This window comes from Eleutherodactylus coqui, chromosome 4, assembly GCF_035609145.1.
Source record: "Eleutherodactylus coqui strain aEleCoq1 chromosome 4, aEleCoq1.hap1, whole genome shotgun sequence".
Classification (NCBI taxonomy): Eukaryota; Metazoa; Chordata; class Amphibia; order Anura; family Eleutherodactylidae; genus Eleutherodactylus; species Eleutherodactylus coqui.
The window spans coordinates 40,602,532-40,620,868 of NC_089840.1; the positions used below are offsets into that span (position 1 = coordinate 40,602,532).

General features: G+C 45.5%; 1 protein-coding gene across 2 annotated transcripts; it reads right to left on the reverse strand.

Moving 5' to 3' along the window:
* Positions 1–1,840: 1,840 nt before the first annotated feature.
* On the reverse strand, positions 1,841–17,758 carry NAA50 (N-alpha-acetyltransferase 50, NatE catalytic subunit). Of its 2 annotated transcripts, none has more exons than XM_066599331.1 (5): positions 17,526–17,758; positions 6,759–6,892; positions 6,534–6,653; positions 3,679–3,745; positions 1,841–2,385 (listed from the first exon to the last, which is right to left on the reverse strand). In XM_066599331.1, exons 1-5 carry the CDS (start codon positions 17,531–17,533, stop codon positions 2,205–2,207), a joined length of 510 nt encoding a protein of 169 aa, XP_066455428.1. In that variant the 5' UTR covers positions 17,534–17,758; the 3' UTR covers positions 1,841–2,204. The 2 variants fall into 2 exon arrangements, with proteins under 2 accessions (XP_066455428.1, XP_066455427.1); XM_066599330.1 differs by having other exon boundaries at positions 6,759–6,895; positions 17,526–17,756.
* Positions 17,759–18,337: the final 579 nt, after the last annotated feature.

Below are 18,337 nucleotides of genomic sequence, written 5' to 3' on the forward strand. Positions count from 1 at the left end.
TGCATAAAGTAAGAGAAGAAATTATATCCTGGTTACTGCCATCACTCATTGCCAAGGGTACTATTTACACAGAACTAAAGATCATCCATGCTGTCACACAAACAATAGTCGCTCACTTAATGGAGAACGCGACAGGTCTCTTCTAGCCACCTAACTCCATTCAGAGTAAACAGGCAGTTGATCATAGATGAACTGCCTGTTTGCATGGGCTGGCAGTCACTTGGGTTTTAAGTGAGCTGACCATCAAGCGATTACAGTAAGGGCTTATTCAGACGTACTATTTGCAATGAGATGGGGCAGGATGGGGCGGAGACAAGTTCTGGTACTTCGCTCCGCAGACATCCTGCCCCATCTCATTGCAAATAGTGCCGAGGGACGGAAGCTCAGAGCACTGCTCCCGGCTCTTCAGCCTCCTTCCCCTGCAGAGAGGGACACCGTATATCGGCCCGGCGTGAACAGCCGGCCGATATACGGTCATCTGAATAAGCCCTAAGCGAGTGAATTTCACTCACTTCCTGTTAGTTCCCATGTTCGCTCTTTTGAGCAATCACTCGAGTGGCTGTCAGCCCTTGTAAAACGTACCCCAAGTTTAGTGCTCCTCTAAAACAAGAATGTTCTCATCTATATGTGCAGCAGATATCAGTCACACATGATGTAAAGGTCGCTGGAGATAAGTCATCAAGTTTTCCTTACTTCTTGTCATTCAGCATGATAGTCATATCCTCACCCCGGCATAAACGGCGGACAGGGAACAATGGAATTAAGTCTCTGTTCACATCTCGTTCTACTTCTGTAGCACATATACATCAGACGTTTTCTGCTATGTATATATTGTACAACGATAACGTGGGATACAACAGTCACTAATTTATAAAAACATACATACTGTCCCATACCGTAGCTTTAGGTTTAGGAAAAGGTTTTAGAATAGACTTTCCTAAGCCATGAGGGAAAGGAAGAAGAGAAAGTTACATCAAGATATACCAGCACAACTTATGTCACTCTTGGCATAAACTGGGCGCATGGAGACCTATGAATGGGTTTGGTTGTGCACCAGAGGCTTTCCCAGCACATACCATGAACATGAATAAAAGATATGAACAGAGCTTAACCTGCATACCTGGAATTGGTCATACATGGGTCTGTCTGCACTTTGTGAATTTTTTTTTTCTTTCACCACTGGTAGGAAATTGACTCACTACAAGTGAACCTTTCTTCAGGTACAACTTCCACGGCTTCCATTACAGTTCTGTTATCCATTATTCCAAACATTAAAAGGGTTGCAACTAGGCAAGAAAAAGGGGCGTTACACTCGCCCACAGGTTGTGTGGTATTGCAGCTCATCTCCAGTCACTTGAATTAAGCCAAGCTGCAACTCCAGAAACATCTCATGGACATGGTTGGTGCTGGAAGAAAGCCGCAGGGTTTATACAACCACTTTAATGAAACATCTTCTCTGCTAGCTGAGCAGATTTGCTGTAGCCCAAGAAGGTTGAGTGACAACTTATATGGAAGTTGCAATGGACCTTATAGGTTAGTTGTCAACCAACTTTTTCAAAAGCCAATAAAGAACTTACATTTTTTGCCAAAATGCTCAATACATACAATAAAATTTTTCAAATCAAGCATTTTGGTTTCCAATAGACAGACAGCCAAATCCGTATCTTTTACAACTGATAGATCAGAACAGCACCCCAAGAGGTCATCAATGATTCGCTGATTCTGGTCCTGCGGAATTCTACATTATATAATTGCTGGATTATCGAATGAAGAATTAAAAAACAGATTTTCTGTAATTACTATAATATTACGAAAAAAAATGCAATGAGGTTAAAAAGAATGCTAAAAAGAAATTAGATTTTATTTAAAGACTATTATTTCAGACTGATAGAAGCCACCCAATTCTTCCAAACCAAAACAGGGGAAAAGCCTGAAGAAAAAAAAAAAAAAAAAAAAAGAATCCATACGTCCCCTGCCCGGATCATCTCCACACATGGGAAACACTTCAGAGTTCAACCAGACAATATACATACAAGATTGTACAGCCCCTTCAAGAAGCATTCAACACTTTCTTTTAATTTTTTTTTCAAGTGGAGAAGGAAGAAGAGATATTAGAAGTGTGCGCTCAGTAAAACTCAACGGGTCTCTTATCCGTATTTGGCGACAAGCAAGTGCAAGAAAAAAGGGTTCATCCAGGTCTCCATTCAATTTTCGCTTTTTTGCACATCTGCGTTCGGCGCGGGAGAAGAGATCTTCAGGTTTTTCTGAAGCACGTGAGCGTCGGCCGGCTCTATCCTCTTGTAATAATTTTTCTTTGTTTCAATAATCTCAAAACCAAACTTTCTGTAGAAATCTATAGCGGATTCATTGCTGATCTGGACATGCCTGTGGTGAGACAGAATGTGAGCATGAGACTAGAGTTGTATCACTTGGCTTTCTGCTGCACATGTAATTTATTGACAGATGAACATTATTTATGTGGTACTGATCCCAAGTTACATCTTGTACTATAATCTAGAGCTGCACTCACTATTCTGCTGGTGGAGTCACTATGTACATACATTACATTACTTATCCTGTACTGATCCTGAGTTACATCCTGTATTATACTCCAGAGCTGCACTCACTATTCTGCTGGTGGAGTCACTGTGTACATACATTACATTACTTATCCTGTACTGATCCTGAGTTACATCCTGTATTATACTCCAGAGCTGCACTCACTATTCTGCTGGTGGAGTCACTGTGTACATTATATTGCTTATCCTGTACTGATCCTGAGTTATATTATGTATTAAGGCCCATTTAAACAACGATTCTCTCTCAAAATTCGCTCAAAAGGCAGTTTGAGTAACAGTTTGAGTGTTCATTTTTCATAAGTGTGTAAATAAAAGCTCACGCTTTATGCAGAAGACTAGCAGGACCGCTGTCTGCTGCATACAGCTGTTGTATTCTCTGAGCGCTCAGCTGGTATACAGCTGAACGCTCCAAGCAGGGTATACAGAAGACAGCTGGAGAGCTGTCTTCTGCATACTTCTGGTGTGTTCTCCAGGCGGGATACCAGCTGAAACAATAGTATCAACGGTATCCCGCTGAGTACGCAGTGTGCAATCTTGATAAGACTCATTGTTAACGAAAACTGCACAATGGCGCCGCATTTAGACCTAATGATTCTTGCACAAAAGATGGCTTACATCGAATTCTGAGCGAGAATTGTTGGATCTAAATGGGCCTTTATACTTCAGAGCTGCACTCACTATTCTACTGGTGGAGTCACTGTATACATACATTACTTATCCTGTACTGATCCTGAGTTACATCCTGTATTATACTCCAGAGCTGCACTCACTATTCTACTGGTGGAGTCACTGTGTACATATAGTACTTATTCTGTATTGATCCTTAGTTACATCCTGTATTATAATCTAGAGCTGTACTCCCTATTCTACTGGTGGAGTCACTCATCTTCGTTTTCCCAGAGGTAAGTAGCACAGGGTGTCTTGGCAATTCGTTATCACCCTACTCAAATTACATGCATGCTCAGCTGGAAATGCCTGTTAATCTCGGAGATGGGGGCTGATCGCTGTCAGCAGAATGCCGGTCTATGGGCAGCTTTATTCTTCATTAGAATCTGCTGACAGCGCCCAGGGCTCAGCAAACAGAAAGCATGAAACTTACAGATAGATGTTGTCGAAGGTGCCGTCCTTTTCACATATGTTTAAAACATGGTTGAGCATCTTTGTTCCTAAAAAGGCAGAATATTTTATTAAACAACTTTGCTAATTAAACCAGACCACTGCCTAGGTCATGAACGGGTTACAAGAGCAGGGAGAATTTCTTGAGTGACTTTAGTGATTTTGCACATGTGGCGACTTAAAAAGGTGTAACAGATCAAGAGGTTATATGGGTGTTTAACCCCTTAAGGACATGGCACAATTTCCCCCCATTTCTGTTTTTTCCTCCTGCCTTTAATTAAAAAAAAAAACAAAACACCATAACCCTTTTATGTATCCATCCCTGCAGCTGTATGAGGGCTTGTTTTTTGCGGGACGAGTTGTATTTTTCAATGTCACTATTTGTTTTTCCATATAATGTACTGAAAAACCTTTTTAAAAAATCTAAGCAGAGTGAAATGGAAAAACCGAACAAAATTCTGCCATTTTTAGGTGCTTGTTTCTACGGCGCACAAACTAACAAAAATGACCTGATAACTTTATTCTATGAGTCAGTACGACTGCTACAATACCAATTGTATATATGGTTTTTTTTTTGCAATACTACTTTTATTTATATTTTCAAAGATTTAATTTTTTAAATTTTCAGCCGCCATAATTTTATTTTTTCATTGGCATAGCTGTGTGGGGGGTCTGTTTTTGCGGGATGTCCTGTAGTTTCTGTTGGTACCATTCTGGAGTACATACGACTTTTTGATCGCCTTTTATTAAATTTTTCTCTTGAAGATGAGGTGACCAAAAAAAAAAAAAAAGCACACCATTCAGGCATTCTTGAATTTTTTTAAACGACGTTCACCGTGAGGGGTAAATAATGCATTACCCTTATAGATCGCACTTTTACAGATGCAAATATGTACTTTTGTTTTATTATTTAGATTTTTTATTATAAATAAGGCAAAAGGGTTTTGTTTCTTTTAAACCTAAATTTTTGAAAAGTAAAATTGTTATTTTTTAAACTTTTTACTATTTTTTTGGACAAATACTTGTAATGCTATGATCGCTCCTGCAGTATCATGTAATGAGATAGCATTACATCATACTGCAATCAGACAGGCATTTTATCAAGCCACCCTAAAGGCCCTGGGGCCTCTCTACAATCATATCACACGAAGGGGGGGGGGGCGTACGGGACCCTGGAACACCGTTCAGGGGATTTAAATGTCGCTGTCAGAATTGACGGCGGCATTTAAAAGGTTGACAACTCGGATGAGCGGCCTGGATTCATCCAAGCTGTTTTGGGGGTGGGCACCCGCTGTATTGAGAGATTATCGAGCGATCTCTTCATACCTCCTCAGACACTAAGCTGTTAAAAAAATAAAATAAAACTTGATCTAAATCCGTTGAATAGAAAGCAGCAGTACTCACCAGTCCTCACCCCCAGCGACACAATGATGCAGCTCCATGGTCCTCCCAATGTTCGTTTTGGAATTGATACTGGCACCTGACTGCTGCATTGGTCAATGTGGTAGCCGGAAGGACCGCTGGGCTGCAGAGCTGGATCCCTGGTGTGAGGACCATTGAGTACCACTACATTTATTTCAACAGATAAGTTTAACCTAGATAAGCCTTTTAAATGCAACAGACAGGAACCCTCAAGGAACCTTGTCATCCGTATTCTCAAATCCTCCATGCAAAGCACTGCTTTCTTCATTTCTATGGGCGGGAGGGAGCTCCCTGAGGGACCAAGTGGTTGGGCTCCCAATGATCAGACATTTAATATTACTGGAAAAACCTCTCCAACAGCTCTAAATTTTTCTCTTTTGGGCTACCAATTTTTTTTTTTGTTTGCTTATTATGGTCATGCCTGAGGCTGTTTTAATACTTCTGCTCACCCATTTTAAATATATCTATTCCACACTAAACACACTCTTAGGCCAACTTCCCATATTGCACTCCCCACCATGTGAACTCCTCAGGGATGTGGAGCGTTTTCATGGGAAAACAGCCTTGCATCACTTCGGGGATGCTGGGATCCTCCGGCATGACTGTTGCAGCCACGGCAGAGTATTGCAGAGTTTCTCCCATTGAAAACAATGGGGATGCGATGCGAGATCACGCAGCCAGATAGGACATGCTGCAATTTCCTTCCCTTAGACCAATTTCACACAGGCAAGCGCAATATTGGCCCGTGAAACAACAGCCCGATATCATGCTCGCCAACATGAGATTTCCACATGGATATGAGTTTTTATACGAAAACCACCTCATCACTTAGGGGGAAGTAGCGATTCTCCGCCGTGGTGATCGTCGAATGTCTGCCATTGTTCTCAATGGGGAGACCTCGCATCTCGTGCACCTAGCCGCTTAGCTGCCCCCAGACCCACTGAAAACAATGGGATATGAGATGCAAAGGTACAACGTGCCTTGATTTGTTTTCTGTATCGCGCTGCGGGATAAAAATCGCTTATGTGTATGACCTATTCAAAAGAATGCGGTTCATATTTGTGCGTCTCTCAACGGACAAGTCTCGTAACAAGTGAAAACGACTTCATGGTTGTTTATGCTTTAAACTGCAAATTCACACCAAAATAAAGTATTAGAGAATAGATTGGTCTCAGGTGAAAGGGGTAGCTATGGTGATAGTTTGGGTGGATGCGAGTGCTGTGCCCCCACACCTTTTACTTTCATTTTAATTCTTAACTTTACTTTTAAATACATTAGATAAATCCCCCAAGAAGTCTTAAAAGGCCTCCTAGGGGGAGATAATTGTAGCTTTAAACCTGTACAGAATATTTACTAATCAAAAGGATACAGACTTGTACTATTTTATTAGTAAAGCTAAGAAGGAGCAATACACACCTATTCCTAGCCTGCGGTATGGTGCCAGGCAGCCGAGGGTCATGATATACAGTCTCTTCTGATTCTGAGAGTGGTCGACTCTACAACACACGGCTCCAACAGCAATGTCATTAAAATAGGCTGCAACAAGAAACAAGACAGAAATGTAATCATATGACTAGCCTTAGGCTACAAATGATAATATATATATGCTTATTCCATTACCCCTACACACGATCCACTCACCAAGTTTTGCCAACTCCCCGACCTCCAAGACGTCTTTGTAGAACTTGTCATTGTAACTGACTGGGAAGATGACCTGGTTCAACCGCTTCAGTTGCTTTATGTTATGTGGAGTTACATCTCCCAACTCGATCCGGCTACTGAAACAAAGCAAAACATCCTTAAAAATATTTTCAGAGTCGGAACAGATTAAATCCTAAATTATCCCGAGCAGATCACTTTCTACAAGAGTTCAAAGGGAACCCGTCAGTCCCCTCGTAGTTCCCCGGCTGCGAGCAGCACCGCATAGTGATAGACAACAATTTCTTCGGTCCATCCCCTTTACCAATCAGTCGAGTGGTCCTATAACAGTGCAGCGCCGGGCTTGAGTGGAGTCTAGTGCGGCTCATTAATATTCATACATTCAGGCTCCCGCACCAACTGATTGACAGGTCTCTCCATATTGTGTATTATCTGTTAATCAGTGGCTGGAGGGGAGGGGAAAGCACAGATCTATAAGCGAGCCTCACCGGACTCCTCATGGGCTGACTACTGCACAAGTTACACAAAACCACAGATCAGTATAAGTGACCGATCGGGGAGATCAGAGTCGGTCACTGTAACATGCTGCCAGGGAACTCCAAGGAACACGACAAGTTCCCGTTAAGAAGTAAATTACGTTCATAAATTCTTTATGAACCAAAGATCCGTTTTCATGTAACTTGTAAGGAATAAGTCAAGGCATTTTTTAATCTCTTCCATTTCCTCCTTGCATCTTAGGGTTTTTCTTTCAGGCGGGACGACTATTGCCTCCCAGAGGAGGAGCGCATCAGATCTCAGGCAGAGTCAACGCTGAATCCGTCCGTCTAAACAGGCTGCACGAGCGCGAACGTAACGTTACCGGTTTATGCAGTTCTCGTTCAGTATAAAAGGAGCATTTCACACATTACTACAGACTTCCAAGGACTGATGCAAGATGGGAGGGGGCTGTAGCCTGCTGTAGAGCCCCCAGTCACCTATCCCAGCAGGGGTCCATGCTGCAGTATCCCTTCCCCACAATCAGCCCATTACTTGGACAAGACACTGGCAACTGTTCACATTGCACCCCCTATAGAGAAGGCTTCAGGCGTACTGCACAATGTGCCCCTTCATAGAGAACATCGGACATGTTGGAGATTCTCATGGCTAGCGGGAAGGTATTTGCTACCTTTACTCCTTTTTGCTTTTTTCTGCCTTAAAAGACAGGTCATAGATTGTAATGCCAGGCCCCTTCATCCTGGCCATAAGTGGGGGTCTCAACTCCTGGACCCCAACTAAGACAACTGAACAGAAAACTGGAAGCAACGCATTTTAAAATTTGTCACATTTCGGCGCCTGTGATGATTATTCTGAGTCTATAGAAATATAGGAGTCAATATAATGCAAAATATGGAGGTAAAGATGGCCGCAGCTCTGAATTCTGGGTAACATACATGGATCTTGAGACCACTTAAAGGGGTTGTCCCGCGGCAGCAAGTGGGTCTATGCACTTCTGTATGGCCATATTAATGCACTTTGTAATGTACATTGTGCATTAATTATGAGCCATACAGAAGTTATAAAAAGTTTTTCACTTACCTGCTCCGTTGCTGGCGTCCTCGTTTCCATGGAGCCGACTAATTTTCGGCGTCTAATGGCCAAATTAGCCGCGCTTGTGCAGTCCGGGTCTTCTTATTTTCTCAATGGGGCCGCTCGTGCAGGATGCTGGCTCCTTGTAGCTCCGCCCCGTCACGTGCCAATTCCAGCCAATCAGGAGGCTGGAATCGGCAATGGACCGCACAGAAGCCCTGCGGTCCACCGAGGGAGAAGATACCGGCGGCCATCTTCAACCGGTAAGTAAGAAGTCACCGGAGCGCGGGGATTCAGGTAAGCGCTGTGCGGTGTTCTTTTTTAAACCCTGCATCGGGGTTGTCTCGCGCCGAACAGGAGGGGGGTTTGAAAAAAAAAAACAACAAAAACCCGTTTCGGCGCGGGACAACCCCTTTAATAGCTGCTGTTAAATGTCCATATGTCATCCAGCTTTTCATAGACCCAGAATAGCATGCAAAGCTTAATACAGTTGAGCCCTGCCTATGTCAGCATCAACTGCAGCTGCTCCATTTGATCCATGAACCAGGGTGCTCAGGATGAACAGAGCTGAAAGATCCCAAAAAATAATAATAATGGGACCCCCATGAGCACCTCGTGGTTTTATGACCAAATAACACATTACCGGCCCATTAGAGAGCGCCATTTCTTCAGCACCGCACTGAATTATGGGGGTGTGCAGGCTGGTGTACATTGAGCCATGCCAGCAGGTTAGCTCCTTGTGCCAGCTCATGCCTCACAGCCCTGGAGTAAACAGGGGCCAGACATTAAGACAAGGCAGTACGGTATGAGGAATAATCCAGCGCCGGGCTGTGACCTGTCGGGATCCGGTAATCCGCCGTCCCTCACTCACCAGGACGCAGCGAGGCTTCCGTAGCTCATGGCTATAAATAGCCTCTGACCGTCCCGGGAAGGAATGTGGAGCCCTGAAACAGATCCCAGCGCGGATCGCTAGCAGCCCAACATCTATTTACAGCTAGCGCTTGTTAAATTTAGTTACAACCACATGGACTCTGCCCGGCGCAGGGACGAAGGAAGCCCAGCCGCGCTGTCAGGTGGCTGCACGAAGGCCACCAACGGGGGGTGCGGAGGGAAGTTAATATGGTTTTTGCAGCACTTTTTATGTGTTTTAAGCCTTTCCCGCAGACTGATATAACGGTGTACACTTTATTCGTGTATCAGCGCTGCAGACGGACGTCTAGTTACATCACTGAACCGCTAAGGGGGCTCAGTGGTCGTTAGCCGGGCTCCGAGAAGCTTCTGATCCAGGCTGGGTGGCCCATTGCGTGTTGATAACTGGAGCATCTACATGGTTACAGACAGGGGGCTCCCCAAAAGGCCAATGGGATGCCATTGCAGCAGGAGCCCCAACAAAGGCTCTCAAGCCTGTCCTGGCTTACACCTATTGCTTTACTACTGACAGGCAATAATGCTTTAGTAAATACTGAGTAGCGTGAAGTGTAATAAATGTGATCAGTTGAATGCATTGTGAAAAAAAAGGGACAAAAAACGTTAAGGCCCATTTACACGCAATGATTGCTGCTCAAAATTCGTTCAAAAGATGTCTTTTGAGCGATAATCGTTCCGTGTTAGCCCTACCATCGTTAGTTTTTCGGCCAAACGATTTTTAAGTCAGCATTAAAAATCAATTGTTCGGCCGGCCAGCTGATCGCAGGGACCACAGGCTGCGATTCTCTGCGGGAGTGCTGATAACATTGTTTTCAGCTGCTGTCACCGCAGGAGAACACTGGAGCTGTATCTGCATACAGAGAAGGGAGCTTCATTTACATGCAAATGAAGCCAGTAAGCTACTAATGGGCATTAGTGTCCATTAGTAGTTTATGCAAAATCATCGCTCAAACCGTCATTCAAGCTATATTTTGAACGAATTTTAAGCCATCTTTGCGTGTAACCGGGGCTTTAAGAAAATTATTTTCACAAGTCAAAAGAAAAAAAGAAAAACGGTTTTGTATTAAAAGCAAGTCTTAGACCCAAATATAAGCTACATATTCATAGTATCGGCGAAATCGTTAAATCATATTATTTAAAAAGCAATGTGAATGTCCAAAAGAAAAAGCTCTAACCCCCAACAAAAGGTAAACAAATATGTCTAAAGAACTAGTGTGCTACATAACCAGAAGTGAAACCAAAACATACACCATACAGCAGAGGTCCCCAACTGCAGTCCTCAGGGACCACCAACAGGTCATGTTTTCAGGATATCCTATGGTAAGAACACCTGTGGCAATGTCTGAGGCACTGACAATAATTACATCACCTGTGCAACACTGAGGAGATCCTGAAAACATGACCTGCTGCCAGTCCCTGAGGACTGGAGTTGGGGACCCCTGCCATACAGGATTCTGTTCCTGTGGAGAACCTGAAATTTTGGTACCAGCCCTTTGAGAATCTGTTCACAAGTTGCAGACCTGGTGTGGATCCACCTCAAACTTTATCCCCCTCAGTTGAAAAGGTGACAATCTCATGTGTGTCCGCATCAAAAAGGGAGTCAATCCACACCAAGCTGTGCAGATTTTAGTGTTGCTCTGCACCAACATACGCCCTGTGTGAACTTACCCTACAGGCTAGAGCGCTCCTCCAGTTACTGGACAACAGTCGCCTCCGCCGCCACCCGTTTAAGATAAAATAATTCGTACTTACCGGTCCTCTGCAGTTGAGATCCAGCGCTGCAGCCCCGCAGCGGTCCCGGCGTTTGTAGCAGATGACATCAACAGAAATCACCTGATCGCTGCAACATCACAGTTTGTCCTCCTGGCATCACGGCTCACACCCTGGTCACCATAATGCCAGGAGCTCAGAACAGCAACACGTTAGCACTGACAACTATTTTCTCTGTCGCTGTAGTGCATGTTTTTTTTTTTTAACTTGAAAGCCGAATGCACACGGCCGGGACGGATTCCACATGCGAGATTCCGCAGTGTTAATCTGTAATGCGGATGTGTCAACCGGCGTGCCGACGCATATGCGCAGTATCGAATGACGCTGCGCAGATACTAGGCGATGACGCAGATCGAACTGCCTTCATTGACTCCAATGAAACCCATCTGCGCCAAAATAGAGAATGCTGCAATTTTCCCTTGCGAGCGGAAAATTGCAATTGATTTCCACTCATGTGCAGGGAAAAGTGATTTTTTTATAGCATGCTATGGGCAGTATTTGCTGCGGACTCCAGAGGCAGACACCGCTCCGGATTACGCAATACAAATACGTCCATGCACATTGGGACGAACAGTTTTGGGATATATATATTTTAACTTTTGTTTTTACTTTTTTTTTTGCTGGGGGTGATAAACTGATTTTGCCATTTTTTTCTCTTCTTCCATCCATCATTGGTATTTAAATAACACATCAATCCCTTTAAATGTGCCGTAATAAAAAAAAAATAAAATTTTTTTTAATATATATAATGATATATGTAAATAAAAGTTAATTGGGGAAAAAAAAAAAAATGAACATCCCACAAAACCAAGAAAAACTGACAAAAAAAAAAAATTTAACTCTTGCAGCTTCTTGGCCTGGCTGGTGGACACCATCAATTATAATCTCTAGAAGACACAGAGCCGGCTCGGCGCCCGCACTGCATCCATCCGCCGGCAGCCTCCGAAACCCATCCGTGTGTTGCAGATCTTTCTCTAATACGTCCTCTACACGCACGACCAGATAAGTAGCTCCAGTATATCGGAGGCTCGTTATTTCTCCAAGACATCGCAGCGTATTTTCAGAACATTCACCAGTAATTGCCGATAACCCCTTACAGGACGGCTGCGCTCGCTACAATGGGAGCAGATGTGGAGGGCTTTCTAGGAGGCGCTGCCAAGTCCCAGCACATAGTTAGAGGGAAAGGTAGACTTGGCCGCAAGAGACGATTAAATTCAGTCTGCAATTCCAATTCCTTTCCCAGAGTTTATAGGCCGCGAGAGACTGAAGAGCAGCCGAGCGCTTCTCCCGCGCCGCCGCCGCCAGCAGCACGGAATATCAAGTAGTGGAGGAGTCGGAAGATAACGAATATTATTAGTTGTCATCCATCGTTCTCCGACACCAACGTGAGATGCACAGGAGACAAGGACCCCATGTGGCAACCGATCTCCAGCCTCACCAACAGGGGGCAGTAGAGAATCTAGTCCACAGATTTCATGCATGAAGTCAGTTTCCAAGGTTTTTAATCTACAAAAGACTACAAAAATTCTTCCCATCTGCCTTATCAACACATACAGACGTAACAGGGAGAGGGGTCTGCAGCCAGGCCCCCCACAAGTCAGAGTGGGCAGCTGCTCTTTGGTTGGAAACTTCCTACTAGATATAGGACGCTATATACAAGGTGAAGCAAAAGTCTGGACACACCCATTTAGGGCCGGGCTCACATGACTGTATGGTAATCCACTGCGTAAAAATCTTAGCGTTTTACTGGTGTGGGGTTCTGAACGCACCCATAGAGAATTGGGTTCTTACGCATGTAATACACTGTAAAAATCAAACATGCTATGGGGTTTTTTTTGGTTTTTTTTTACGCGAGTAACATACGTAATAAACATATGCAAGTGTGAGGAGAACAATGACAATCAATGTACTTACACCGACACCGTTTACTCAGGAATATTCGCGCAGAATACATAATGTAAATCCGTTCGTGTGAGCCCAGCCCAACTGGGGGAATACTGAGAACATGGACTTCCAATGCTTGAAAGTATTAATTAGGAGGCAGGTTGGAGTTTTTGGGTGAAGACTTAACAGCGGCCATTTTGAAATCCGCCATATTGAATCCAGCTGCAGTTTTTTTTAAATGGGAAATATATCAGTCTTGGCTAGAAATTTAGTCAGAGACACTAGAAGTGGCAGTTTTGCCCCATCATTACCTGTTTAGGAGTTACACGATGACAATGTTTCACCAAGTGCTTTACACGATGTGTAGGATGCGTCCACCGCTCTGCCGTTTAATTCGATCTTCAGGCAGCATTTCTTCACAGCGCTGTAGGATTCTGCGTTTCAGGTGAACCATTTTGTGCCTTTTTCTCCACGCCTATGCAAGGGACTTATAATTGCCCTAGAGACAAAAGTCCAAAGGTGCTGCACTCGGTGGCCATTCTACCGGACCTCTACGCATCTCTGGGGCCATTTGAAGTCCCTTGTGTATGTGGAGAAAATATGCGTAACGGTTGAGCACAAACGGCGAATCCTACCATGCTGTGACGATATATCACATGCCGTTCTTTAGCGTGGTCTTCCACTTGGAAGCTGCTGACGATGTATACATACATCTGTCCACAACCACTTTAGATGGTCCCAACTGCAGATCTTCAGGCTTGCCAAAAAAATTATCACGGGATCCACAAAAATTGTGGCATGGGGACAGGCAGTGTTCAAAAAAGTTCACACAGGATGGCAGCTCTGCCAAACAACCCCAGCAAATCCGAGTAGTTTGCTTATTCTGCGGTGGCTTCAGAGCAGTCGCCCTTTAGTGTCCGCATGCCATCAGATGAAGCCTGTATGTAACATCCTAGAAGTGAATCCTCTGAGCGAGCCGCACTCTCCCGGACGCGCCCCGCTCCTCTTAGTGCTTGTAAGTGGCGCCACAAACTCCCCTATGAGGCGTTAAACACTAAGGTTTGATTTTCATATATTGTATTGTGACTAATCGCTTCTCCAACATGTAACTACAACAACTCCCTCACCGGGAGGAGCTCACGGATCACATTTCCTTGTTAAATTGTTAATAGATCGTGGAAGAGCATCGGGATACGCGGCACACTAACCAATGTCTCCTAGATAGACCGACACGTATGTAGCAGAGCCGCAGCCCACCACCCAAGTCACCTGCATCTGTACACAAATACCAAAGTCTCAATATTGGGAGAAATGCAACAAAAAAAAAATGATAATTTGGGTAGCTGGAGCAGGCTCGCTGCAATGGAGACACGGTGGGTTCATTTAGCGCCTCGTTCATTTCTACCGCTTCTTATTGGAAACACTCCGAAAACTTGGGGAGACGTCCCCTTTAAGGGCGCATTCACATGGGTAAGATCTGTTCCTGATTTTTAAAAGCCCAAACCAGGTGAGGATCACGAGAGTAGAGAATGGATACAACTTCAGTTTTTTGGATCCTCAACTGGTTTGGTCTTTAATAAAATGCTGGGACTGATAGGACAGAAGTCCCACGCTGACCTCCAGACCCGCCTGCCCAAAAGGGAATGTCAGACAGATCCCATAATAAAGATCACAATGCAATAGGTGGTCAAAAACAAAATAATGCCATTTCCCAAAGGCCATGCACGGCCGCTGAACCAAAAAGGTAGTTAGAATATCGATCACACTTTAAAACGGCGATGGTTAAATCCCTTTGTGAACAGGTAACCCATCGCCGAATACCTTATATGGCCATTTTTAGTTTATGGATGAGGAATAGTTTACCAGCATCCCTCACTCACTACATAGAGGCATGTGGGCGCAGAGCGGCCCGAGAACCATTCAGCAACCAGAGTTAAATTGGGAGTTATTTTACATCTGTGTGACCATCAGACTGGTTTCATAGGTACGGCACCATCTCCTATAACAAGTCCGTATAGGGACAGCACCTTACATGAATACATGAGACGGGATCCTCTATGTCTCCATTTTCAGTCTTACGCTGGATAATAAATCGCCATCCAGCCGTTTTCTTTGATTATGCTGCAATTTTGCAGCCAGTCACCATTACTGAGTGTAGGGGGGGACGCCGCTAATACCAAAGACCGTTCAGATTCTCAGTGGGTCATGACTATGCTGAACGATCGTTCAGTGTAAGCGCCGTCAGACGGAACAATCAGTCCATTTTTATGCCTGCAGAAACGGATCAGGCAGTCGGTCGTCTATGAAGGACGGCCTGTTTACCGTAGATGGAAGCGGGTGGCCCGCTCTCCCTTCATTCACCGAACGATCATCGGACATGTGAAAGCACAGAAGCAATTGGCGCTGGGATGAATGTCAGGAACTTTAGCGCCCGACAATCATCATGTGTAAAAAGCCAAACCATAAAGTAAGTGATGATACCGCTAACCTGATAATCCAGCGGCGGATGCACAGGAAGCCTCCTACGGCCGCCTTATCCTGCGCTACATGACAGCTCAGCTGCTGGTGGAAAGCTACAATCACCCTATAAGGGGCTTCACATGGGACCACTATCGCCTAAATACTCGCTCAATTAAGCAAATGTAGTCATCGATAGTTCACGTAAACTTAGCCATCAGCAGGGCGACAAGCGATAGCTCGATCGTTAGTCCCCTTGTTTTAGCTCACCTAAAAATAGTTGCTGGTTGATTGAATCATTTGGTGTAAACGGGCAATTGTCTTACAGCGGCGAGTCGGGGAGGTCGCGCTTCAGCAACTGCGAACAGTCATTCGTACACCAACAACTCGCATTAGCGACTACTTCCACCGACTAGTCGAACGATAGTCGTCCTGTGAGCTTTCAGACGAGCGAATCCAAATTCAGTCTACGTTTTGCGGTCCGTAAGACGCAGCTAATGTAGATCGAGGTCTAAAGTCGCGCGCCTATATTATTCACGGAACACAGCATGACCCTTTGTTTTGCATTTTTTCGTCTCTGTATTGCTACTATCTTCTATTGCGCAAATGTGGATCAGTATTTGCGCAGCAGAAAATAAAAGACGCAGAGGCAAAAAGATCAAATACTGATGACATACAGTTATAATGTCACCTGCAACACGTGCGGATTACAGAGGTGTTCCAATACGCTCGTCTGACAACGGCCTGAAGATGCAATCACACAAGTGAAGCCTCGAATCTATGAGCTTGCCATTTTTACGCACTTGGGGAAAAAATAAATAAATAAAAGAACCACCGCAAGTGCTTCCAATAGTAAAAATTGAACTCGCATGCAAACCGTGTGGCTGGCAACTGCAATACTAATTAATTAATATATATATATATATATTTTTATTTTTTTTTTATTATAGATCCCATAGGAAATAATGGGCTATTCCTTAAAAGGAATCACCCAAAAACAGGACAAGCAGCGGTTTTTCGATCTCGCCACATCACAAATTAATGTGTCATCAATGCCCGCATTGTCCAAAGACTGAACTGACTGGGAACGAGTCTGCCGGGCGCCAACGGTCCACAGTGCGACAAATCCAGGCAACACATTGTGGCTTCCGAGGGAAGCAGATGTCACCGGTAACAAAAAGTTACCTGCAACAGAGTTGCAAGACGAATCCAAGAGCTGGAAACATTGTTACTAAGTAAGCAGACAGCCCTCGTACAGAAGACAACCCAAGAAAGGGACAAGCCGGCATTGTGGATCAGCTAGCGGCTCCCGGCATTGGTCAACACAGTAAAAAGGGGAAAACAAAGTCCCGGGTGATCACAGTGGCCCCATGTCAGGATCCTGGCAAACAGCCCCTTACGTCTCAGCTCCACGGCTGTAATCACACGGGAGATTCTGACACTCGAGTTCTGTCCGATTCCAAGATGGCCACAACTCACGCGTGGGGAGGTGGGACGGGACACGAAAATTCACGAATTCTTGTTCTGGACTCTTTATTTCTATGGGAGCGTCACAGCCCGCAGATCCCGTTCGCACGCCGTCACGTTTGATCCACATTAAATGCATTTACTATCGGACCCACGTGACTTTTCACATGCGTTAAGTACAGATGCAAATTGCGCATTTCTATCATTAAGCCCCTCATACATGCATGAAAATCGAGGGTAAACCGGCACTTTTTCCGCCGCCCCTCATCGTGCTCGCCCGCGGGGTTACAGCGCTATACTGCCATGTCCCCAGATGCCCCGGAACCTGTATAACGGCACATTATTCCTGGGCGGCCCGCAGTGCGGAGGAAGGCGCCCAGACACTTGCAATATGAGGGGCCACCATAGCCTATAATTAGGGGCACTGCGCACCCTTCACACCCCAGGTGTCAGGGGGCTACAGCCTCACCCCCCTATACTCTACAGGGGACTCTGGGACGGGTCACAGGCTGCCCACCAATGGGGCACAGATGGGCCCCTGGGAGCCTGCCCAACAAGAAGGCATGGGCCCCCAGAGGCAGCTTATAGGGAGGCAGGGCCTACAGAGATAGCAGACAGGCGGAGGGCTCCGTGGAGTGACGGTACGCCGCGCACATGCACGACTGTATGACAGCTCACCCCTTCATGTCGGCGGCTCGGAGGCCCGGGCTCTGTGGCGGTGGCGAGGCGCTCAGGGCGGAGGCTCAGTCCCGGGTGTCGCTGGTGACAGTTCTCCCCCGTCTCTGAGGTAACCTGGGGTCTCTCTCCTCCCCCACCACCTGCACCACGTGACCAGCCACCCCACACTCCTTCGAATGGCGCGAAGGCTCCCAAGCCGGGGAGAACGGTGCACGCATGCGCAGAACACCCTCCAATCACAGCGCCCGAAACGAAGACCCGAGTCGGCGCCTGCGCATGGCGAAATCCAATCAGTGCCCGAGGTGACAGTCCTTCTGCGCGTGCGCGTTGTGGGACAAACGTGACAGCGGCTTTATAAAGATGCGCATGCGTAACAAGCTGACCGTAGTCGCCGGTGGAAAAGCTGCGAATGCGCATGCGTAGTGTTAGGCCGCGGTCCTTCCTGCACGCGATTATAGGAGTGCCGGATAGTAAATAGCGAGGAGATATTCATTGGTCGCAGTCAGTTACGTAACTGGACAGTGGGGCTGCATGTAGTAATCAGATTCCTGTGGGTAGTATGCACAACACTTAGCAAGTGTCCGTCTTTTGCATGGACAGTCCCTATTTTTGACCCAGGTCCCTCTTTGGCCTTTAATTGTCCCTCATTTTGACCTTGGGAATAGATGTGCATTTATAGATCCTGCTAGTTCCTAAGGCTGGCTTTACACAGCTGTAATCCGCAGCGTGCTGTGCGCAGGCACGGAAGTGCGCAATAACGTGTATCTGCTGCATGCTGCCAATCGCCATGCACTAACTTCGCTTGTATGCGT